Source organism: Hyphopichia burtonii (assembly GCF_001661395.1).
Source record: "Hyphopichia burtonii NRRL Y-1933 unplaced genomic scaffold HYPBUscaffold_4, whole genome shotgun sequence".
NCBI lineage: Eukaryota > Fungi > Ascomycota > Pichiomycetes > Serinales > Debaryomycetaceae > Hyphopichia > Hyphopichia burtonii.
This window is the reverse complement of record NW_017963731.1, coordinates 91,553-114,731: the sequence shown is the minus strand read 5'-3', so window position 1 is coordinate 114,731 and position 23,179 is coordinate 91,553. Positions and strand designations below refer to the sequence as shown.

The following is a 23,179-nucleotide window of genomic DNA, read 5'->3' as shown; positions in this document are numbered from 1 at the left end:
TCTCATTTCTAATCGTTCAATGGGGTACAAGATGTCCATGGAGGTTTAGTTTCTTTACGAGTTTATATCTTTTGTATGGGATGTACGGATGTGAATCCAAGTCGTGTATTTAACGATGAAAAATGAAAAAAAAAACAGCTTTTTTTTCTTTTCGTTCTTACGAACACCGTTTCTTGAGTTATAAAGTACTTTAGTTCTTATAAAGTTATTATAAAGTTATTATAAAGTTCAGGTAAAGCTAAGGTAAGATGTTGGACATAAACGCATTTCTTGTTGAAAAGGGAGGAGAGCCGGATAAGATCAAGGCCTCTCAAAAGAAGAGAGGAGATTCCGTTGAATTGGTTGACGAAATCATTGCTGATTATAAGAATTGGACTAAGATTAGATTTGATTTGGATGCGTTGAATAAGAAAACCAATGCCTTGCAAAAAGAGATTGGTAAAAAATTCAAGGCCAAGGAAAGTGCCGACGAGTTATTAAAGGAAAAAGACGAATTAGTTGCCCAAAAGAAGGAATTAACTGAACGTGAAACCAAGGCCGATGCTGGATTACGTTATAAAGTTAATCAAGTTGGTAACATTGTTCATGAATCGGTTGTTGATTCGCAAGATGAAGATAACAATGAATTGGTTCGTGTTTGGAAACCAGAAGGTGCTGAAGAAGTTGGACCAATTGCTTCAGCCACCGGAGCTGCAGCCAAATTATCTCATCATGAAATTTTATTGAGAATAGATGGATACGATCCAGAAAGAGGTAGTAGAATTGTTGGCCACCGTGGATACTTCTTAAGAAACTGGGGGGTTTTCTTGAATCAAGCATTAATTAATTATGGATTAAGTTTCTTAGCTAAAAATGATTATACTCCATTACAAGCACCAGTGATGATGAACAAAGATATCATGGCCAAGACTGCACAATTATCTCAATTCGATGAAGAGCTTTATAAAGTTATCGATGGAGAAGACGAAAAATACTTGATTGCCACTTCTGAACAACCAATCAGTGCTTATCATGCTGGAGAATGGTTTGAATCACCACAAGAACAATTACCAGTTAGATACGCAGGATACTCTTCCTGTTTCAGAAGAGAAGCAGGATCCCACGGTAAAGATGCCTGGGGGATTTTCAGAGTTCATGCTTTTGAAAAAATCGAACAATTTGTTTTATGTGAACCAGAAAAATCCTGGTCAGAATTCGATAGAATGATTGGATTATCCGAAGAATTTTATAAATCCTTAGGATTACCATACCGTGTTGTTGGTATTGTCAGTGGAGAATTAAACAACGCTGCTGCTAAAAAATACGATTTAGAAGCATGGTTCCCATACCAAAAAGAATATAAGGAATTAGTTTCATGTTCAAATTGTACCGACTACCAATCCCGTAATTTAGAAATCAGATGTGGTATCAAACAACAAAACCAATTGGATAAAAAATACGTCCACTGTCTCAATTCTACATTATCAGCCACTCAAAGAGCTTTATGTTGTATTTTGGAAAATTACCAAACTGAAGATGGTTTGGTTGTTCCTGAAGTGTTGAGAAAATACATTCCTGGGGAACCAGAATTTTTACCTTTTGTTAAAGAATTACCAAAGAATTCTACTTCTAATAAAAAGAAGAATTAATATTAATAGAGTATATATCACTAAATAAATAAAGTTTCTATTCAATCTTTTTCTGTAAGTCGTTTATATTGTTCACATGAATCATTTTTTTTTTCTCTTCACAGCCCAAAAGTTAAACTTATATATACATCTTATTTGGTAACAATATACATACAAAGAGCAGATAATAGAACAAATAATACCAAAGAATACAAGCAAAGAGGTATGAAACAAAACGAATTACCAGATTATACTCCAGAGCAAGCTCCTCCGTCGTATACCCCTACCGCAGCCCCGGAATTTCGAAGAAGTTCGGACTCAATTTCGCTACAAGAACTGGAGATATCCCAAGTGGAACACCCTGGTAGTGAATGTGGACAGTGTTGGCATGATTGTTTTAGATGCTTCAGCTGTTGCTCCGGAACCCCTAATGCCACCTACACTGACAAGACCGAAGTTGGCTTCTTCGGAGGTCTCTTGGGAGCTGCTGGTGGGGCCGTCGCCTGTTCGGTAAGCTAATCCACGAAACGGAATTTCGCTAAGCGTAGCATCAGCATACAGATATAGGTTTACCATTCTAACCATAACCATATTAACTATAGTATCAACTATAGTAACTGTCTCAACTATAGATTCGTATAGGTTCCTATAACTTCCAAATTCGCATGGATTACATTGACTGGATTATATTGACTGCTATAGGATCACTATATTCACTATATATTATGTATCTATATATCCACACGAATATATTGTTTTTTGCAAATAGCGGAATTGTAGGGTTGCAAAAAGCTAAAATGGCCAGGGAAGGCTGTCAACTTGGGAGCAAGCCAGTGGAAGCTCCGGCAGCACCCCGAGCTTTCCATCGAACCTTCCACCCAGAGTTCCACCCCAACTTCCACCGAGAGTACTGCTCAACACGTAGTTTGACGTTGCATTGGCATGCCAGGGAAGAGCTGCCAATGGAGACGGCCAACCAAGCCAACGGGCTTACGACCGAAGAGCATCAACAAATAAACATTCGGTTTGTTTTCATTGCTCGGTTCTAAGCCAGCTTCCATGCGTCATTTAGTGAAAATTGCAACTGAAATTTTTAACTACTTTGACAAGAGTCTTTAGTTACAATGGGGGATGGGAAGAATGGGAGAAGAAAAGAGCCATGCAGGAATCTTTGACCTCTAAAATGTAATTGGGAGATGGTGTTAGTGCTGCAATTGCTTTAAAAACTGTGGGTTGGGGTATTTTCCATCGGAAGGGTATAAATTGGGGACGAATTCCCAGCTATTTGGAATATTTCATTCATCATTAATCAATTATCAATCAATTATCAACTAACATGTCATTTTACTCTAAAGAACACGAAATCAAAGGTAAAACCGCTTTAATCACTGGTGGTAACAAAAACTTGGGTGCTGCTACTGCTAAAGAATTGGCTCGTTTGGGTGCAAACTTGTTTATTCACTACAACTCTCCTGATGCTGGTTTGGATAAACTTGTTAAGGAATTGAGCCAACACGGGGTCAAGGTTGAAACTTACCAGGCCAAATTATCCGGGGCCAAAGATTTGACCAAGTTGTTTGATGCTGCCAAATCCAAATTCCCCAGTGGTATTGATATTGCTATCAATAACGTTGGTAGGGTTTTGAAGAAGCCATTGGTTGAAACCACCGAAGAAGAATTTGACGGGATGGACGAAACCAATAACAAGATTGCCTTTTTCTTTATCAAGGAAGCCAGTCTCAAATTGAACCAAAACGGTCGTATTGTTTCTTTGGTTACTTCGTTATTGGCTGCTTACACTCCATTTTACTCTACCTACCAAGGTAACAAGTCTCCAGTTGAGTACTACACCAAGAGTGCTTCCAAAGAGTTGCACGACCGTGGTATCACTGTCAACTCTGTTGCTCCTGGTCCAATGGATACTCCATTTTTGTACGGACAAGAAACTGATGGCGATATTCAATTTTACAAGTCTGTTGGTTTACACAACAGATTGACCAAGATTGAAGATATTGTTCCAATCATCAGATTTTTAGTTACCGAAGGGGGTTGGATCACCGGTCAAACCATTTACGCTTCTGGTGGGTTCACTGCTCACTAATCTCTGTCTATGTCTATGTTTTATGTTTGAATATACATTAAGTTTTATTTAGTAAATCACAATTTTGTATTAAGTAAAGCACAATTTTATATTAAGCAATCACTATATTAATTAAGTAATCACTATATTAATTAAGTAATCACAATTTCGTATTAAAGTAGGAATCACAATTTTGTATTAAAGTAGGAATCACAATTTTGTATTAAAGTAGAAATCACAATTTTATAAGATTAAACAAAGAAGAAAGTCAATAAGTTTATACGTCAAGTGTGCCCGTGATCAACCAAGAATTGAACAAGACTTTATATCTATATGCAATTGACAAGAAGTAAATAAATTAATGGAATAATACATTTATTACATGGCATCACAGCACATACCAAGGCATTCTTCAGCACAGCAACAACAGAGAATGGCTGCACAACATCCACAGAAAGATGAACAGCATCCTCCTCCGTTATTTTGTTGTGGTTGCTGGACGTACATTGGCTGTTGTTGTTGGTAGTATCCTTGTGGAGGCCCTTGTTGGTAGTATCCTTGTTGTGGAGGTGGTCCTTGTTGGTAGTAAGACTAGACAAACCGTTAGTATTGCAATTTTGACAGCGTGCCGGTCCCCCGACCGAGGGCGCGCCCGGCCGCCGCCCACCCCCGTATCAATTTACCACAATCGGCAATTTCAGAGTATAAACAGGTCGTGTTCCCGTCATTTCATTCACCGACTAATTGAGGAAGCCAGGGAGAATCAAGAATGGTCAGAATGGTCAGATAATAGGAAGTGATCAGAATGATCAGGAATAGGAAGTGATCAGAACGATCAGGAATAGGAAATGGTCAGAACGATCAGGGAATTATCGGAGGAAATAAAGGAGGTCAAAGAGAGGGAGCTCAATGAAAAATTTGAAAAATCAAATTCAACGGGAGGACGGACGTAATTCAAACATACCATTTTCAAAAACAAGAAGCTAATAAAAAACTAATGTTTAGATACCTTTAAAGAAGAAAAGTAGTTGGTTTGAAAATAAATTTCGTTTTCATAGGAATCAAGGTTGATATTTATATTTTGATTTTGTTACAAGCCTCTGTAGACTAACAAAACGAAAAAAAAACACATACAAAAGTGAAAAAAAAAAAACAAAAAAACAAATTACAAAAAAAGAAAGAAGAACTTCAAGGACAATCAAGTGCCAAATCAGACAAATGGCTAAATATAAAGAGTAGGTAGCTATTACTACTGATTCTCAAAGATTATTCAGAAATACAATGTAAGCACAATATGTTCCCAAGGGAAACAAAGTTTGTGTTGACAATTTGGCTACTGCCAAGTACGAACCAAATCAATGGCCGATATCCTCGAAGTAGTCACTTCCCTAGTTTCGTCTATTAAACTGTGATCAGTTAAACATGGCTCATACTTTATGTCTGGCTGGGGAAGTGCTTTGGGCATGGCTCTTTTTTTTTTTTTTCCGAGGGCGAGTGGTTATGTTCCGAGGGTGGTATCTGCTCATCGCCAGTTCTCCAGAATCGTTTACATAGCCATATGAACAACGATAAAAATAGCACCCTGATCATTAAGAGCACCCTGTCATGAATTCCAACGAATGGCTCCTTGACGGACTCCCCACGCACTTGCCCAACGAAGAGGCAGAAACCCCCGAGCCCAGACCCCAACCCAAGCCAGAAAGTGATCCCTCAGACGACGAACAGGTGACCTTGATTCCAGGCACAAATATATCATTACAGACAGACGAAGACATTGCTAAGTGGATAGAAGAACGGAAGAAGAAATGGCCTACAAATAGAAGAGTTCAGGAAAAGCAGCAGCAGCAGCAGCTGCTGCTGCCAGCAAAAAGACTGGCTGCCGATGATCAACCAAAGAAGAAACAAAAGACCGTTTGCCGGTTTTACCAACAACATAAACGGTGTAAGTTTGGGAACCAATGCAGTTTTGTTCACGAGACTCAGCAAAGTAAGCCCTCTTCTGGCAGCACCAAGATGTTGAACGGAATCGAAATCAACGTCCCGAAAAGATTCACCAACGAGATGTACGTAAATCCAGCCACTAATTCTTCTTTGTACAAGATGTTGGTTCAACGGGACTTGTACCTGAATCAAAACGAGATTGTTCTTGATTTTATCGAGTATTTATACGATAAAGGCTTAATTGACGAAAACGTTAATTTATGAAGTAATGACATATATAGATATATAATAATAAATACTTTTAATGATCAACATGGGGTAACAGTTTAGTACAATCTAACATGATGCTGCATTGTTTTCCTATTTCACCTAATTTACCAATGATGATTTCATTCCCTTTTCCAAACCCATAAATAGAATATCTTAAACCAACATCCCGACAAAAATCAAGTACATAAGGTTGTGCTTTTCTTAAATTATGACGGGGTAATCTTGGGAATAAGTGATGTATTGCTTGAAATTGTAATCCTCCATGAAGAAAATCTAACCATTCGGGACAGTCGACATCCATTGTGGTTCTGACTTGTCTTGAAGGGAAACTTTCACTGGTTCCTAAATCACTGGTTGACATTGCAAAATGCGATAATGTAATTTGAACATGAACTAACATGGTTGCAATATGACTAACCATAACGTAATTGAACTTATTCCATCCTCCTTCAATAGTTTTACCAACTATAAGATAAAAAAACCAATAAAAGAAAAATGATAATCCAACTAATTCAAAGTATCTGAACCAAGCAGCTTTCCCCCTACGTGGTCCATCTCCATTCAAAACATGCATCCAGGATAATCTATATAAATTGAATCGACCAAAACAAAGAATCGGGTAATATAAATACTCTTGTATTGGAATCAATTTTTTAGCAAACGCATCCAAGGGTAAATATTTTTCATAATACGTAGAATAAACATCATTGAAAAGTTTAACACTAACTGCAAAAAACGGTAAATGTTGAATATCAGGATCGTGTACTGGATCATTGGTTATCAAATGGTGAACGTTATGATTCCGTTTCCACCATCCTAAACTTAACCCTCCGAAAAAATCGGCAATTAACATTCCAAATAAATTATCATATTGGTAATCATGGGTAATCAGTACATGGCCAGCATCGTGTGCTATAAAAGTACCTTGGTGCCATGCCAATCCAATGAAAATTGCACTTAGAAAATAGTATTTCAATTTTAAAAATGAAAATGAATAAAGAACAAGACTTCCAATCTTAATAAGTTCTCGAACATATGACCAGTAGTGACATTCATATAATCCCAAGTTAATCACCTTGGCATGTAATTCATTATATTTATCCCTCAAATGTTGCTGCGTCTTATAATCTAAACTTGGAACTCCCAATACATCTTGTTGAGTTAAGGCATTATCATAATTTTGCACCAATTCTTTGGGGTCGATAATTGGATAATCTTTCACCGGGAAAACTTCATCCATATTCTCTTTCGTGATGATCCTGGTTTTATTGGCCTCAACCTTCCCCTTAGGAAATCCCAACCCTTTATTCTCAACTACCTTAGGCTTATTTTCTTCATCGACTGAGCTAGTAGAACTTGCACTCGATACAAGATCGACATCACTATTGCTAGCACTTCCTTGGTCCAATTTATTCTCCAACAACGTATGTGATGCCAAGGCCTTATCACCACCAGTATAAACCGCTCCCTGAATTGGTGGTAATAAGTTTTCCCAAAAGTAATCAATTTGCCCAACTTTCCAATTCGTAAAACTTTCAATTGATTCGGCACTATGGTAAGCATTCATTTCATCAGTGGCATCTCTTCCAATCATATGATGGACTGCCTTTTCACCTCCAGGGTGCTTGGGTAACCAAGATGTTAGATTCAAAACATAATTCTTATAAATAACTATAGCCTTTCCTTGAGAAATTAACTCAATGATTTCTCCTCTACTTAGTATTTTGGGCTGTCTTTTGACCCCTGGCTTCATATATTCACTGGCTTTACTCATTTCAAAGCTTTCCTTCTGTTAACTAAGTCTATCGTGTTATGCTACGAGGAAAAGAACGTGGTTTTATCTTGTCGGCTGAATTTTTCCTTTCTGATATCTGAGATTTTAGCAGCGTTTCGAGAACAGCGAAGAGTACCTTTGAGAATAGTACGATTTTTTCGCTCATAACTTTTTTGACTACAAAGCCTCTAAACGACAATTGGATGCAAAAATCAACAGATCGAGCTTATCTCATGATTATGGCGAGATTGTCGAGTGAAAGAATCAAAAACGAATCAAAAACTCCTTGAGCGGTATGAAATATATGTAGACATGCATTAAGAGTAAGTAAAGAACTGAAAACCATTATATAAGAGTGAAAACTCAACGACGTTGCTGGCCCTCCACGAAAGACATTGCTTCTTCCCGGTTGATTTCAGAGACAGTACTGACTTTATTACCAAACATCACACCATAAAAGTTGTTTGCAACTTGCAACATTTCGGGTCTGAAGGTGGTACAAATAAATTGAGCGGAATGGGACAATTTGCTAATCATTGAAGCGACGGCAATTCTGTACTGGGTGTCTAAGTTGGCATCGATTTCATCAAATAAGTAGAATGGGGCAGGATCACATTCTTGAATTGCAAGGATAAGTGCAATTGCACATAGAGACTTTTGACCTCCGGATAATTGTTCAATTCTTTGCTGTTCATCGTGCTTGGAATTGAATGATACCGAGATCGAAACACCCACGTAATTGTCAATGTTGACTTGAGGTTGTTTATTACGAGTACGGCGCGAGACTCCTTCATGTTCGCTATCGTCATCGCTACCGACAATTTCTTCATCAGATGCGGTTGGTTCGGAGGCCGTTTGTCTTTTCTTTTGCATGATTAAATTACCCACACCAGCAGGAACTAATTTTTCAAAGATTTCGTGGAAACTTTTAGATACTTGTTCGAAACTTTTGCTGATGGCTTCATCTTTTTGCTTTTCTAATTTATGAATCAATTGTTCGATCGAATCTCGAGACTTTTCTAGCTCATCTTTTCGTTTCATTAAATCTTCCCTTTCACGAGTGAAGGTATTAAATTGCTCCATGGCTTTCTTATTAATGTGGGAGAACTTAGACAATCCTTGATTAATGGAGTTCAATTCATTTGAGATGGCATCAGGACTTTTGTCATTATGTTCTGTTGATAAGAATGCTTCTTCTGGCAATGCCCCCAAGTCACTGATTTTCTTACTAACCTCATCGCGGCGTTGATATAGTATCGATTTTTTAGATAAACTTCGTTCACTTGTTTTAGAAAATTTTTCAAGTTTCTTCATGATATTAATTTGTTGCTGATTAGCATCTTTTAACATATCCTCATGTTTATTGAGTTCATCATGAAGATTTTGGAAAGCTTGATTTGATTCTATTTTTTTAGATTCAACGCTATCAAATTGTTTTTTCAATCCTCGTAATTCGTTTTCTAACATTTTTAATTCTAAAGCGCTTAATTGATGATTTGAATGGCCAGAGGAATCAAGTAACTTATTTAAATGAGGCACGTAATTATTATTTAATTCGGATTCAATGGTTGAGATAGAACCTTCAATGCTGGATAACTCGGTAACAACTTCATCCAACTCATTTTCAGTTTGACTGATTTGATTATTTAATTGTTGCAAAAGTGTGAGTTCTTCATCACTCAAACTTTGAGTAAATGAAGATTTCAATTCAGCTTGATGTTGATCTAAATTTGTTTGTAAATTCTTTTTTGTCATATTGAGGGAATTCAGGCTAATTTCTAATGAACTAAGTTCTTGTTCTAAATTGAATTTTTTATTGCTTAATTGAGATAATTCTGTTTTAATTGGTTCACGAGAAGATACTATTTGATCCAAATCACGAACTTTGGTTTGTAATTCATTGTTAACATTATTCAATTCTTGGTTAACTGCATCAATGTTCTCAGAACATTTATTTAATTCCTGTTGAATTTTTATCAATTCTTTCTTTTTCTTAGATTGAACTTTTAAGGCATCGATTCTTGAATTTTTATAATCTCTAAATCCACCCGATAAAGTACCCTTTGTATCTGCTCTATCACCATCTAGGGTAATGGCATTAAGTTTGAATTGTTTGGCCAATTCATAACCTTTTTGTAAATTACTACAAACAATAGTTTTCCCAAAGACTTGTCTCATGGCTATTCCAACTTTTTGTTTATCGTGTTTGATTTTATCAATCAAAGGAATACATTCATTTTCTTGAGGATTTGGATACTCAGTGTGTTCGGGAACTTTTATACGATTCAAAGGCATAAAAGTGACCCTACCAGCATTGGTTCTTACCAATTCATTCATGATGATAGACGCGGTTTTATCATTATCAACCACAACATGGAAAAGTGAGTTACCAGCAACTACTTCAACTGAAGCTTTATATTTATCACTTACATGGAATAATTCAGCCAATGGGCCATGAACCGATTCTCCTAGATTAAGTTTTTCGGTAATGCTCTTCACAGCTGCCAAACCTTTAGCTTGGGCACGATCCATAGTTTGATTGACTTGGTGAGTGGCATTATTAAGATCGTTTTCTATCAGGTCTTGGAAACTCTTGTATCTGATTTCATCACGCCATAATTGTTTTCTTTGATCTGTAAGTTCAACTATTCGGGCACGCAATTCATTAACAGAAGTTTGAAGTTGATCAATTTTTTGACTTTGATGATTATTCCCATTCAATTCTTCACTCAATTCATTTATTCTATTATTATATTCGAATAATTCTTCCTTATGGGAGGTAATTTTTTCTTGAATTTGATCAATGGAAGTTTGTTTAGTTTTTAGATCTTGTTTCAAAGATTTAATTTCTTTCTGCAACCAATCATCTCTTTGCTTTTGAGTGGTGAATTTAGAAAAACGACTTTGTTTAGAATATAACGCTCTTTGTTTAGTTTGTAACTCTGCTAACTTTAATTTGATTTCTGTTTCGTGTTCCTGTAATGATCTAAGCTTGGGTTTATAATCAGCTATTTTAGATTCGTGTTTGACAATAAGATCTTTATAATGAGAAACCAGAGACTCATTTGACTTGGACTGTTGTTCAACTGAACTTAAATTAGCCCTCAAGTTATTTACTTCGACTTCTTTCTCTGCGATGAGTTGATAGAGTTGATTTGAATCGATATCAGTTTGCAGTTTCTCCAAAGTTGCCACTTTCAAATCAGTTTTCAATTGACCAATCGAATCAATGAGCTGTTGACATAGTGCTTCTCTAGAATTTAAATCTTCGATATCTTGCTTAGAGTTTTCTAACAAATCAGTATATTCTTCTTCATTTTGTTCAATTTTGGTATTTAATGTATTCAATTCACGATCAAATAACTTATATTCTAATAATTTTTTATTTTTCTCCAAAGATTGATATTCTTTTAAATCGGTCGATTCGATTTGTAAGTCAGATAATCTAGCATCAAGAGATTGTAGAGCTTCTTCAGTACGCTGTTTCTTGTAATTGGAATTGGCCATTTCCTTCATAGACTCCTTTAGCTTGGACTCAAAGACTTTGGCCCCACTAACTTCCTTCAAAAGACTCAATCTTTCTGCATCCTTCGAATTGGTCAACGCAGTGATTCTACCCTGAGGAACAATATAATACGGATTTGATCTGGAAAAACCGGCACTTTCTAACAAATTCATTATGTCAGACCTGGTTGCCGATTTCCCATCCAATGAATAATCATCCTTTTTCAACCCAATGGTTCTTCTCACCGCTATCTCATCTTTAGAGATCGGGAATCTTCGTTCAGTGTTATCGAAAACAATCTCCACATACGCAGACATAACATTACCGGATCCTTCATGAATAAGACCTTTCCTTTCTTCTCTGGTCATATGAGTATAGGCATCCGATAAAACAAATCGAATAGCAGCAAAGAAGTTCGATTTACCACTACCGTTTCGACCAACCACCACATTATGCTGCGGCGATAAAAGGTCAATCACCGTCGTGTTCTTGTAGGTCTTGAAACCTTGAATAATGATCTTCTTAATATGCATTACCCAGCACCTCTTGCACTTATAAATCACCTTCTGGTTAAAAGAAAAGCTACGATGTTATCAAGTGAAGTTGATCTATCAGAGAAGAGACGCGTCTCTCGAATTTTTTTTTTTTTGTTTATCTATTTTTGATTAATACACACTAATTAGTATTGCCAAACCGATCTCTTCTTGATGAAGCAGTGGAAGCAGACCACGGCCTATCTTGGGCCAGGTACCTGCGTGGGGGTAGAGTGAAAGGAAGACGGATGGGGATGTTGTGGGTATCGTTTTGTAGGGAGTCAGAGGCGTAGACTGGGATCAATTTACGGTTTTCCTTTTGGTGTACGAAGATGCTGAGTTCATAGCTGCAAATTCTATATTCGTTATTGGCAAGAGGTTCACCCCAGGCTTGCTTGGATAAGTTGTGGCTTCCGACTAGTGCCCAACGCAAGCTGCTCCAGTTGTCGGCGTTATCGCAGGCATAGATCTTGGTATGGGGCATGACATTTTCTCTCCCGGTTTTTGAATTTGGGGAAGAAGAGTTCCATTTGCAAAGATAGGGTTTGATGTTTTGAAGGTAGTTGGCATTCAGTCGTGCGTTGTTGTTGTTGAAATGTATGGCAACCCCAGACATGTAACCCAAGTTACTGTCGGCCACCTCATCTAGGGTTGGATAGACTATATTGGGAGTATAATTGTATTGGGTTTGGTGGTTACGGGCAGAGTTATCACTAGGACCAAGGCTGGAGAAGCGGTTGGTTTTGGAGAACATCAAGGGGCAGATCAAATGGGTGAGCACCGACGCATGCTGGCCCTTTTGAACTTTGAAAGAGCTTGCAATCGAAGACACCTGGGCTAGGACATTGTGGTTTGCATCAGAGTCTCCGAGTAGTAGATCATTTCTTTTGAGAAGCTGTAAGAACTTGCCGTATCCCTGCTGCGGACCTTGACTCAAGTTGTATATTCCCGGTGACGACAGAAGAATCTCAATGTCGATACTCAGGTAGTCGTAAAGCTTGATATCGTCTATAAGTTTGGAAATAGTAACTTTGTTATAAGACCTTAGGTATTCGGTCATGTCTTGCAAGAACTGGTCACCCAAGATTGTGGAACTGCTGGTGTCCTTCTTCCTGCTAAGTCGGCCGCTTCTCCAGCACATTTGGGTCAACCCAGCAAAATCGATCTTGTTGAAATTGCACGTCATAATAACAAACTCAACAGTGTTATCTTGAAAGAAATTCACCATCATCTTGCTATGATGCGATCCAAACCGAAAGGGCAAGTTTGCCTTTACTTCTTCGATATCAAATGCCTTCTTGACAAATTCGGCATCGTCACTATTTTGCACAACGTCCGAGCCAGTGACAAATACAATCTTTGCCCTTCGTCTCACAGCGTCACGATGCAAATGGGTAAGGAAAACATCTAAGTCAACTGCAAAATTGAACTGGTAAGTTTTGCTCAAATCTGGCATGCCTATAAGATCCAGAAGTGCCAAAGCTTCTTTATTGCTCTCTGCACTTGCTGTACCACCGTGCAATTCGTGGCTTCGATCCTGAAGCAAGCGAACAGCCGACTTCAATGGAACCGGCTTCCCAGTGGGTTCCTCTTCAGAATCATCACCAATTTCAATCGGATCGTTGGAGCTGCCTGCTTTTGGCTGCGGAATTTTTTTTTCATCGTCAACTTTTGGTTTCTTACTTGCCCAATGATTTCTTGCTGCTAGATGGGCATCTGACTGTGACCGTTTCTCCGACATTTATCACTTCTTTGCTTGTTTGGATCGGTTGGATGAAAGATCCTTCCCATCAAGCGTTTTCCAGTGTTTTTCGTCGTTCTTTTTGGAACCGCACAATTCGGCAATACTTCAATTTAAAGGCTTAACGAGCTTTTTTTAGAATCAATCACTCTTCTATTCCAGTTTTATTTCAATTGACTTGAATAGGACATAGTAAAACAGCCATTGGCCATGCCGCTTACGTTTAATTACCAGGATCATGAAATAGTCTCGTCTTCCACCGTTATAGTTAGTGGACGTACGTCAACGGGGATTAATACCGGGGTAATTAGCTTTACCAATAACAAAAACAAAGTTTATCCTCCACAACATTTTGAAGTGAATAACAACGGTAACTTTAAAGCATTGCTTCATGTTTATCCTGGAGAGAGTAATATTTTTGAAGTTCAGGTTAGTGATAATGGGTTCATTAATGGTCTTGGGTTTCCTCAATATAACGGGAATCAGCACGTTGTTGATCAAGGACAGTTGGCATTAACATATAATCCGCTTCCTCATAATAAGCCAGTTCATCTCTGTGTTATTTTGGGTAAAGATTCAAATGGTAGCTATGATATGCCAAGTTATAGATTACAGCGTGGTGAAGTTGCTAATTTAGATACTGCTATTAGAAAGTTAAAAGTTGCTGGAAGACTTATGCAAGCTTTCACTCAAGACGAAATGAGAGCAATTGGATTGAGTAACAGAAGTTTCCAATTTGTTGAGGAAACAGTAAAACATCAAGGAATCTTTGGTTACAACGTAGAATCTCCAACTCCCCATCAAGAGGTTAAGATTCATGTTATCAGATCCCCGAAAACAGTTGCTGAATTAAGAAATCCTAATGTGGCTCAACAAAATCCCAAAGGTACTGATAAAGGCTGGCTTTTCAGTCATGCAATTGATTTGATGAAAAACCATTCACCAGAAATTTTCGATACCTATAGAAAAATGGGGACTGCAATTCAATGTGCCTTTTTATATTTGGATGCTACATTTGAAACAAGACTGAAAATAATATTGACTCATGCTGCTCTTGGAGGGGGAACTGCCGAAGTTAAGTGTGCCATTTTCGGATCCCATGGTCTTCATTCATGGCCAATAAATTTTCCTCAAGTGACTCCCCATTTCTTGGATGCTACCCATTTATCTACAAATGAAGTGGCCAATGATTGTAACGAGTGTGGAACTAGCTGGGAATGTTTTAATATTACTTTGGGTGCTTTCATGCACGAAATCGGACACTCTTTGGGCTCACCCCATCAAGTAAATGGGGTAATGTTGAGAGATTATGTTTGGTGGAATAGAAGTTTCCAAACAAGAGAAATGGAATGCTTGAGAAGAGGTACCAGAGGCGAAGTAATTGGAGCTGATGGGAATTGGCCTCGGGTTTGTCATTGGAATCGTTTAGATCTTATTCGTTATCTCCACCATGGTTCCTTCAGCTTACCCACCGATAATTTTGGCAAAACTTTCTCAACCACCTTTGCTCCTGATAAGCAACATGATGATATAAATAAGGAACCAACTCTGTATAATACTCCTTCTGGTGGAGCATTGATTAAGCTGCAACCGGGGATTTTCATGGTGGAGTTCGTCACTAAAGATTTGGCCAGACATCATCTTGAATACTTCCCAAGAAATTATGGAGGCCCTGGTTTACAACATGAAATGATGTTGGATTACAACTCATCCTTACAGATGCTAAGACAAGCAGCTCCAAAAGATGCATCAGACGATTTTGCCGTTAGAGTTTTATCTCTTGGTGGTGATTTGTTTATAAACAATTTCAAAGATCATTGCTCTAATTCGGGTAAAGATAATGTGATAAAAAGTGATTTTGGTTTAAACAGAGGAACATTAACTGGTTACAAGAGTGCATTATTAGGTAAATCCAAAGACAAGAAACCAGCAATCATTGGATTTGACCTTAACACTGTCTATAAAGTTAGAATTTACCATGGTGGAGCATTAGATGGGGTGAAATTTTATTTTACAGTTCCTTCTGGTGGTGGTCAATCTTCAAAACCACAAGGAGGTGCTCCTAAAGTACCTGCTAGAAACTACCTCAACAAGCTAGTAAATAAACTTTCAGACACTTCAATTACACCTAAACATGATACTTCGTCTTCTCCCAATGGAAACCTTCCAGAAGGAACAAAAAAAGAAGTTCTTATCGGTAATGAAAAGAAGGATTTTTCAGAATTGGTACTCGATCCAGGTGAAGTTATCACCAGGTTTCATTTTAGAAATGGAGCTTGGATGGATGCGATTCAATTCGAAACCACTGCCGGCCGTTTGTCCCCCATGTTCGGGAACGCCAAAGGGGGCCATTTATCTACATTAGAAGCACCTTCTCATGATTTCGAATTAATTGGAATGTATGGGTATACAGGATCTTGGTTAGATGGTCTTGGGGTGATCTATACCAGTAAGAGATAATTATACATATTGTTTTGTAAATTTTAATGAAAAATGTTCGTTTTACATACTAATATTCGTTTGAATCGATTTGTCGTTCGAGTACTTTATCCTTTGCTTGATTGTATTCTACAGGGAAACGGCCCGCCACCCCCTGGTTTTCCGAAGAATTAGACTTGAAAATCGATGGCAAGGCTAATTTATTTGACTTTCTAGTAGTGTTCTTCAATCTTTCAATTCTAGTCTCGATATCCTTGATATCTTTTGCAAGTTTGGATACCTTGCTTATCTTCGGATTATTTCCGTCTTTGACAAGAGGAGCAAAGTTTTCAGCATACAACTGTTGAATTCGCAGTAGACTATCCTTTAGCTCCTTTTGTTTGTCAATGATCTTCTGGTTTTCATTGTTCAATTGTCCACTCAATTGGGCTTGGATAACCAAAGATTTGTCTAATTGTAGTGATTCTAATGCAAATGAAAGTGACTTCGATAAATAATCTGATAATTCACTTAAGCTCGATGTATAATTGAAATGATCCTGGTAGTCCAAAGAATTGGCTAGTAAGGTCCCCAGGTTCTCCTCTTCGTCACTCATGATATAATCATCGTCGTCCTCTTCTTCTTGTTGTTCTTCCTGTTCTTCTTCTTGTTCTTCTTCTTCCTCTCTTTCTCGAGCCGTAGCCTCTTGTCTGTGGTTCACACTCGGTATATCTGGTGCTTCTGCCAGTCCACTTCCCGTTCGAGCCTTCCCACCGTTGCCAACCGTATCATCTCCCATATTTGATTAGTTGAAGCCAAAGAAACATTGGATTTAAGACTTAAGTCTCAAAAAAAAAAAGTACAAAAAGAGCGTCAAAAAATCATAGAAAAACTTCAACAAAAATTCAATTAGCGTATGGACTGTTTCCAGTGATCTTACATTAATCGGGAGCCACACTCAATTAGGACCAGGTTAGAGATACAAAGTAGATAGGTATTCCGAAGAGTATGTCGTCATTTCAACTACAGAACTCTGAGGTTTTAGCTCGTCTTAAGCCGTTTGGAATCTCGTTTGAAAAATCACTAAGTGACTTGATCAAAGGGATTAGGGCACATTCAAAGGACTCACCGGAAAGCTTACTGAATTTCTTGGACTCTGCTATATCCGAGTGCAAGAATGAACTCAATACCACCGATCTTGAAACTAAAGCAATTGCTGTTTTGAAGTTGGCATATTTGGAAATGTATGGTTTTGATATGTCCTGGTGTAATTTTCAAATTTTAGAAGTGATGTCCTCTACTAATTTCCAACAAAAGCGTATTGGGTATTTGGCAGCTATCCAGTCTTTTAAGAATGAACAAGACTTATTGATTCTTGCTACCAATCAATTCAAGAAAGATTTGAATTCCCATAATCATGTTGAGGTTGGATTGGCACTCAGTGGGATTGCAACTATAGTGACTCCTAATCTTTCCAAGGATATAAATGATGATGTTTTGATGAAGCTTAATCATTCAAGTCCATATATTCGAAAAAAGGCCATTTTGGCTATGTATAAGATTTTTTTACAGTATCCCGAGAGTTTGAGGATCAATTTTAATCGGATAATTGAAAAGCTTGACGATACTGATGTTTCGGTGGTTAGTGCTACAATTAATGTCATTTGTGAAATTTCGAAGAAGAATCCTAATATTTTTGTCAGTTACTTACCTAAATTTTTCTCAATCTTGGAAGAAACTGAAAATAATTGGTTGATTATAAGAATACTTAAACTTTTCCAAAGTTTATCTAAGGTTGAACCAAGAATGAAGAAGAAAATCTTGCCCATTATCTTAGGTATGATGTTGAAAACTGATGCATCCTCTTTAAAGTATGAATGTATCAATTGTATAATCAATGGAGCAATGTTATCTTCTGATTCTTCCAAGGATAAGAATATTGCAAAAGAATGCATTGAACAACTTATGAATTTTTTTGAAACGAGGGATTCTAATTTGAAGTTTGTTGGTTTGCTTGCATTAATTAACATCATCAAATTGTTTCCTTCTCTTATGCATAAAGTTAAAGGGGTATCAGTAATTGTAATGGATTGCCTTACTGATACTGACTTGATTATCAAACGTAAAGCGTTGGAAGTATGTCATTATTTAGTAACCGAAGACAATATTGTCGATTTGATTAAAAGCTTATTATTACAGTTGATTCCAAAAGAAAATGTCATTATACCAGAATCATTAAAGTTGGAAATATCATCAAAAATTATAGAAATCTCATCACGCGACAACTATGAGAATGTTCCAAACTTTGAATGGTATATAGCAGTGTTGAAAGACGTAATAAATTTGACTTTATTGCCACTTCCATCAACAGCTAACACTACCATATCCTATACGACATCTAGTGAAATTGCTACCAGGATTGGGAATGAATTAGAAAATTTAGCATGTAAAATTCCATCCATAAGATCGGTCATTATCAATAAAGTGGTTGTTGACTCTTTACAAGATGTAAAATTTTTAGAAAATTGTCCACTATTATTGAAAGTTTTTTATTGGATCATGGGAGAATATATTGACGATTTAAAACCAATAGATGATTCCGATAGCGAGAGTGAAAACGAAGATGATGAGGAAACCTACAAAAATTCACCAATTGTGTTTTTAGGGAAAAAGATTCAAATTTTCAATGTTCTCGTTAATCATTACGTTGATACCTCATTAGGTTTAACAAACGACTTAAATTTTGCTATTTCCTATAAATTGATATCACTTCCACAAACTGATGTCTTAGTTGTATTGATTCAAGCGTTGGTAAAATTGTATAGTGGAATAGTAAGTGATTATATAAAACATTACTCTTTGAGTGATGGTAAGTTACCACATTCTAAAGCTAATGAGTTGAAATTTTATTTATTCAAATTAATAAAGTTTTTAGCTAACTGGGAAAATCATTCTAACTATGAGGTTCAAGAGCGGGTTTTGTCATGGCTTGAATTTTTGAAACTTGTGTTTGAAGCTTTAACCAGTGGAGATTTGAAAGAAATTGAGGCTTTACAAAAAGAAGAGGTTGAGTATTATTCAAAATTGAGTAATGATAAAGATGATATTGTTGATGAAGAGAGCGAAGAAGAAAATGTTTCTGAAGAAGAAAGTGACGAAGAAGAAGAGGATGACGAGGACGAGGATGCTTACGAAAATTTGGAATCATCGTCCTCAGAAGAAGAAGAAGAAGAAGAAGAAGAAGAAGAAGAAGAAAATCATCAAGAAGTCACAGAAAAGATTAGCAAAGACGAAACCGATCCAATTGCAATTGACAATGAAGTTTTCAATTCTAAGTTAGATTTAAGTACGGGTAGCGAGCCCGAAAATCCATTTGCAAATCCTAATGAGCCAGAGGAATTGCCTATTTTATTGACCCACATTCTACCATCCTTTTTCAAGTCCTACCAATTGAACCCTATATCACATGGATCACAGCGTCGAATTCCAATTCCCGAAGACTTAGATCTTGAAACCGTTATCAATAGTCCACCGGACTTTGCATTGGAAAATGATGTTAATGATAGCGAAGAGCAATCGATATTCTCAAGCGACGATGAAAGCAGAGCTGAAGATGAAGGCAATTTGACCAATGGATTATTGAGTGTGTCAGCCAGTGAAGAGGATTTCAGGAAACGGGAAAGATTAGAAAGAATGAAAGACGATCCATATTATTTAACATCAGATAATAAGAACGATAAAAAGGCCAAATCGAAAAAATCAAAGAAGTTATTGAGTATTGTTGATACTGATAATGAGTCCAGCCGTAGTCCAAGAGACGCTGGATCTGAGATTCAAAGTGAACGGAACTCGGTTAAATCTTCTAATGGGAAGAAAACAAAATCCAGTGGTAAGACCAAAGCCAGAAAAATGAAAAAGGAAAAGGTTGTTATATTGTCCGAGGAGACTGTTGGTGGACCTGAGCTTATAGAAGAGCCTAAAGAGGAATCCAAGAAGAAGAAGAAGAATACGCTTAAGATTGATTCTTCTAATCTTGACAACTTTGATATTAAGTCTGAATCGGTCAGTGTTGAACCTTCTGGCAAAGAATATGAATATGATGTTGATTTGGATGCAATAAGACAACAATTAGTACAGGAAAAGGCTAAGAAGACTAGTAAAAAGAGCAAAAAGAAGGAAGGAGACGAGAAGCCAAAGAAAAAATCACCGAAAAAGAAGACCGAAGAGGTCCCAACTGAAGGAAGCTCTGACAAGGTCCCAACTGAGGGAAGCCCTGACAAGGTGATCAATGTCAAGCCAAAGAAGAAGATAAAGAAAAAGGCGGCCAAAATCTTGGATTAGAAAACAAAAAGTATATACGTTTATTCTCTATATAAATATATGAAAGAAACATTGTAAACAATCACAGATTAATCTTTTGAAACCAAAGGAGTACCTTCAGAGACGATTTCAACTTCCGAATCATCTTCTTGAACGGAATCAGATACTTCGGGAACGAGGTGTGGTTTATTTGAAGGCTGTCCGCTAACTTTGGCATAACCCAATGATTCAATTTTCTCTTTAATTTTATCTCTAATATCAATTGAGAATTTAGTCACGTCTTCATTTGTTTCTAAATTAGCAGTTGATTGAGGAGGCAAAACTTCCACTATGATTTCACCCGAGTTGAAAGTTTTACTCTTAGCGTTAAATATATTGGAGTAGTTACTGACTGCCACTGGGATGATTGGAATCTTCGCTTGTTTAGCTAAATGAAAGGCCCCCTTTTTAAACGGTAAAAGATCTAATTTAGTAGTACCTGATCTAGTACCTTCTGGGAAGATGAATAAAGCACGATCATTTTTTTTCAAAGAAATCAAGGCTTTATTCAAAGTTTCTCTTGCCTTTTCACCTTTAGATCTATCCAAGAAGAAAGTTCCTGAACCCAACATGAAAAGACCCAAAATTGGAACGTATTTCAACGCCTTTTTAGCAGTTACCGTATAACCAGGCTTGAAAACTTTACCTAAAACCAAGATATCAGCAGCGGTTTGATGATTTGAAATAACAATTGCTGGTTTTTGATATAAGTAATGTTCATTTTTAATAGTGACTTTAACCCCCAACAATTTAGAAAACTGGAAATAGAAAACTCTAGCTAAGATATATTGGGCATATTTACTATTTCCGGTAAGTTTTAAGAAAATCAACGAAATAAGAGCAGTCAACGACGACGTAAACACCAAACACCCAAATATCACCGACTTAAAGTAGAATTTCAAATCGTTCAAGAAGCCCATCTTAGTCTAATAGCGTTTAAGAAGTATCTGATGAAAAAGAAAAAGCCAAAAAAAAAAATTTCGAAAAAACCCAAAACCCCAAAAAACCATCTAAGACAAACAATAAGCCCAGCACGACCGATACAATGGATATCCCTACAAAGGAGTATATGGTAGGACTACGGAATGGCTAAGATACGTCTTCATTACATTATGTAGAATTATACACCTTTCAAGCTACTGACTGCGAGGGCCTTTTTGGCAGTGGACGAGGCAGAGGCTGGATTGACCCCAGTGACTAATCTGCCGTCGTTGGTGGTATAGTCCCCCCACATATCAGGAGGTTGATCGTATTGGCCGCCGTTTTTAACGCAGATATCACGAACGGTTTCCAAATGGTCACGTTTCAAGATCCCGTCGACGTTCATGGCAACTTCACCTTCGTCGGTGAACCCAGTCACTTTTTTACCTTCAATCAAAGGTCTGCCGGTGGCAGTATCGTACAAGTTATCGAAGATGACTGGACCATGGCAAACAGCGGCAACAACACCCTTATTGGACCAGATTTGTTGGGCCAATTTGTGCAAGCCATCGGCTTTGGGGAAATCAAAAACGGTACCATGACCCCCGGCAGCGAAGAAGATGGCGTAATCAGAGGCATTGACTTCAGAAGCAGCCTTGAGGTTTTTGATGGTGACGTTGAATTCAGAATGGGGATTTTGGTAAATGGCTAAATCGTCTCCGTTTAAAAAGGCTTCACCCAATGAATGTTCATCGTAACCGAATTTCCCAGTTTCCGAGACAAAATCAACTTCAATTCCTTGCAGTCTGAAGTATTCAAATGGATGTAATGCTTCGGTTAAGAACAACCCGGTTTTGGCTCCGTCTTCATAGAATTTATCGTTGTAAGAGGTAATGGCAATGGCAGCTTTGGACATGTTTAGCGTTTGGGGAAATAAAGAAAAGTAGCTATTTCAGTTGACAGATGCGGGTCCTTATATAACCGTTGGAGATGGAATTTGCGACAAAACTCCGAATCCTTGCCAACATTTGAATTTTACCATGATTACAAGCTGCTATTGCGAACCGTCATACTTCTCACTGTAGTTGCCATTACTGTATTACTGTCATTTACCAGTAATGGCAATGGCAGATTGCAAAGCAAGCAAAGTACTGGATTGTGCTTTTTCTTACGGTATGAGCAATGACAATCACCTGACCACTGGATTATGATTTGCTAAGTTGCAACTTTTAGCAACTGATGTACTTGTACTACTCAGATACAAGTTTAAGCTCATCTCAGACGGACGTGGTCGTTTTTGACTATTACAGTCGTATGCTACTTTGAATGCTACTTTGAATGCTACTTTCAATACTACTTTGAATGCTACTTTGAATACTACTTTGAATGCTACTTTGAATACTACTTTGAATGCTACTTTGAATACTACTTTGAATACTACTTTGAATACTACTTTGAATACTACTTTCATAGCATCGGAAGCTAAGACAGCACTCTTGGTATTCTAGCTTTCCACTGAGCATATAGAGTAGATTGTGTATAAGTAGATTGAGCATATTGAGTAGTTTAAGCAGATGGAGTAGATTATATTTCGCATCCAGTACTTAAATGCGCAGTTGAACGAAAATGAAAAATTTTAACAAGTATCTTCAACGAATATGGCCAGAAAAACCCATAGGAAAGAGCAGGCTCAACCCAGGTCGACTGCCCTGGTGTTTGCTGATCCGGAAATAATCGAAAATGCCAAAGAAGAAGAATTGAAACCCATGACAAAGGAAGAAAAAGTCCAATTAGCCAAACAAATTCAATTACAACGAGAACAGGAAACCAAACAGGCATCATTCCCCCTTAATTATGTGTATGGGTTCCAAGATTTTGCCAATGAACATATGACTTTTTGTAAGTTTGTTGAAATGTTAGTTGTTGGATACGTTGCAGAGATTTTTTATTTATACTACTTCACCAAAGACTGGAAATTAGGACCACCAATTGGATTCAACATTTTGGGAATTATACTAGGTACTATATTT

General features: G+C 37.4%; 15 protein-coding genes across 15 annotated transcripts; 7 read left to right on the top strand and 8 right to left on the bottom strand.

The window, feature by feature from the left end:
• Positions 1-165: 165 nt before the first annotated feature.
• Positions 166-1,640, top strand: SES1 (serine--tRNA ligase). The gene has a single exon (XM_020223039.1). The coding sequence runs from the start codon at positions 249-251 to the stop codon at positions 1,626-1,628; it is 1,380 nt and encodes a 459-aa protein (XP_020075898.1). The 5' UTR covers positions 166-248; the 3' UTR covers positions 1,629-1,640.
• Positions 1,641-1,789: 149 nt separating this feature from the next.
• Positions 1,790-2,349, bottom strand: HYPBUDRAFT_152880 (uncharacterized protein). Its single transcript, XM_020221241.1, has one exon. The coding sequence runs from the start codon at positions 2,196-2,198 to the stop codon at positions 1,935-1,937; it is 264 nt and encodes an 87-aa protein (XP_020075897.1). The 5' UTR covers positions 2,199-2,349; the 3' UTR covers positions 1,790-1,934.
• A 594-nt stretch (positions 2,350-2,943) lies between these two features.
• On the top strand, positions 2,944-3,708 carry ADH4 (Adh4p; the record flags this gene model as incomplete). The annotated part of the gene is made up of 1 exon (XM_020218693.1): positions 2,944-3,708. One exon carries the CDS (start codon positions 2,944-2,946, stop codon positions 3,706-3,708), a length of 765 nt encoding a protein of 254 aa, XP_020075896.1.
• A 145-nt stretch (positions 3,709-3,853) lies between these two features.
• On the top strand, positions 3,854-4,690 carry HYPBUDRAFT_152879 (uncharacterized protein). Its single transcript, XM_020221240.1, has one exon. It carries the CDS (start codon positions 4,146-4,148, stop codon positions 4,485-4,487), a length of 342 nt encoding a protein of 113 aa, XP_020075895.1. The 5' UTR covers positions 3,854-4,145; the 3' UTR covers positions 4,488-4,690.
• Positions 4,691-5,139: 449 nt separating this feature from the next.
• HYPBUDRAFT_152878 (uncharacterized protein) lies at positions 5,140-5,948 on the top strand. Its single transcript, XM_020221239.1, has one exon. The coding sequence runs from the start codon at positions 5,293-5,295 to the stop codon at positions 5,890-5,892; it is 600 nt and encodes a 199-aa protein (XP_020075894.1). The 5' UTR covers positions 5,140-5,292; the 3' UTR covers positions 5,893-5,948.
• Positions 5,930-7,651, bottom strand: SLD1 (Sld1p; the record flags this gene model as incomplete). The annotated part of the gene is made up of 1 exon (XM_020218721.1): positions 5,930-7,651. The coding sequence occupies one exon, from the start codon at positions 7,649-7,651 to the stop codon at positions 5,930-5,932; it is 1,722 nt and encodes a 573-aa protein (XP_020075893.1).
• A 384-nt stretch (positions 7,652-8,035) lies between these two features.
• Positions 8,036-11,710, bottom strand: SMC3 (cohesin subunit; the record flags this gene model as incomplete). Its single annotated transcript, XM_020218759.1, has 2 exons — positions 8,036-8,424; positions 8,488-11,710. 2 exons carry the CDS (start codon positions 11,708-11,710, stop codon positions 8,036-8,038), a joined length of 3,612 nt encoding a protein of 1,203 aa, XP_020075892.1.
• A 154-nt stretch (positions 11,711-11,864) lies between these two features.
• On the bottom strand, positions 11,865-13,313 carry HYPBUDRAFT_86454 (phospholipase D/nuclease; the record flags this gene model as incomplete). Its single annotated transcript, XM_020223779.1, has 1 exon — positions 11,865-13,313. A coding segment is annotated over one exon (1,449 nt), but the record flags the coding sequence as incomplete, so codon positions are not given.
• Positions 13,314-13,391: 78 nt separating this feature from the next.
• Positions 13,392-15,936, top strand: HYPBUDRAFT_204480 (putative metalloendopeptidase). The gene has a single exon (XM_020223038.1). It carries the CDS (start codon positions 13,662-13,664, stop codon positions 15,909-15,911), a length of 2,250 nt encoding a protein of 749 aa, XP_020075890.1. The 5' UTR covers positions 13,392-13,661; the 3' UTR covers positions 15,912-15,936.
• A 33-nt stretch (positions 15,937-15,969) lies between these two features.
• Positions 15,970-16,503, bottom strand: HYPBUDRAFT_89720 (uncharacterized protein; the record flags this gene model as incomplete). Its single annotated transcript, XM_020223852.1, has 1 exon — positions 15,970-16,503. A coding segment is annotated over one exon (534 nt), but the record flags the coding sequence as incomplete, so codon positions are not given.
• A 270-nt stretch (positions 16,504-16,773) lies between these two features.
• Positions 16,774-20,279, top strand: APL5 (Apl5p). Its single transcript, XM_020219693.1, has 3 exons — positions 16,774-18,480; positions 18,661-18,935; positions 19,260-20,279. The coding sequence occupies exons 1-3, from the start codon at positions 16,878-16,880 to the stop codon at positions 20,208-20,210; spliced, it is 2,829 nt and encodes a 942-aa protein (XP_020075888.1). The 5' UTR covers positions 16,774-16,877; the 3' UTR covers positions 20,211-20,279.
• Positions 20,279-21,148, bottom strand: SLC1 (1-acylglycerol-3-phosphate O-acyltransferase; the record flags this gene model as incomplete). The annotated part of the gene is made up of 1 exon (XM_020222256.1): positions 20,279-21,148. The coding sequence occupies one exon, from the start codon at positions 21,146-21,148 to the stop codon at positions 20,279-20,281; it is 870 nt and encodes a 289-aa protein (XP_020075887.1).
• Positions 21,149-21,340: 192 nt separating this feature from the next.
• Positions 21,341-22,260, bottom strand: GLX3 (glutathione-independent methylglyoxalase). The gene has a single exon (XM_020221238.1). The coding sequence runs from the start codon at positions 22,063-22,065 to the stop codon at positions 21,349-21,351; it is 717 nt and encodes a 238-aa protein (XP_020075886.1). The 5' UTR covers positions 22,066-22,260; the 3' UTR covers positions 21,341-21,348.
• Positions 22,202-22,713, bottom strand: HYPBUDRAFT_204452 (uncharacterized protein). The gene has a single exon (XM_020223037.1). It carries the CDS (start codon positions 22,618-22,620, stop codon positions 22,339-22,341), a length of 282 nt encoding a protein of 93 aa, XP_020075885.1. The 5' UTR covers positions 22,621-22,713; the 3' UTR covers positions 22,202-22,338.
• Positions 22,714-22,807: 94 nt separating this feature from the next.
• HYPBUDRAFT_6135 (uncharacterized protein) lies at positions 22,808-23,168 on the top strand (the record flags this gene model as incomplete). Its single annotated transcript, XM_020223551.1, has 1 exon — positions 22,808-23,168. A coding segment is annotated over one exon (361 nt), but the record flags the coding sequence as incomplete, so codon positions are not given.
• Positions 23,169-23,179: the final 11 nt, after the last annotated feature.

Coding starts and splice junctions, on each gene's coding strand:
- SES1 (XM_020223039.1), top strand. CDS start 249: ATGTTGGACATAAACGCATTTCTTGTTGAAAAGGGAGGAGAGCCGGAT.
- HYPBUDRAFT_152878 (XM_020221239.1), top strand. CDS start 5,293: ATGAATTCCAACGAATGGCTCCTTGACGGACTCCCCACGCACTTGCCC.
- HYPBUDRAFT_204452 (XM_020223037.1), bottom strand. CDS start 22,620: ATGAAAGTAGTATTCAAAGTAGTATTCAAAGTAGTATTCAAAGTAGTA.
- HYPBUDRAFT_152880 (XM_020221241.1), bottom strand. CDS start 2,198: ATGGTTATGGTTAGAATGGTAAACCTATATCTGTATGCTGATGCTACG.
- HYPBUDRAFT_204480 (XM_020223038.1), top strand. CDS start 13,662: ATGCCGCTTACGTTTAATTACCAGGATCATGAAATAGTCTCGTCTTCC.
- APL5 (XM_020219693.1), top strand. CDS start 16,878: ATGTCGTCATTTCAACTACAGAACTCTGAGGTTTTAGCTCGTCTTAAG. Junction 18,481..18,660: donor AGATGATTCCGATAGCGAGA/GTGAAAACGAAG, acceptor CTGATGTCTTAG/TTGTATTGATTCAAGCGTTG. Junction 18,936..19,259: donor AGGCTTTACAAAAAGAAGAG/GTTGAGTATTAT, acceptor AATCCTAATGAG/CCAGAGGAATTGCCTATTTT.
- GLX3 (XM_020221238.1), bottom strand. CDS start 22,065: ATGTCCAAAGCTGCCATTGCCATTACCTCTTACAACGATAAATTCTAT.
- HYPBUDRAFT_152879 (XM_020221240.1), top strand. CDS start 4,146: ATGAACAGCATCCTCCTCCGTTATTTTGTTGTGGTTGCTGGACGTACA.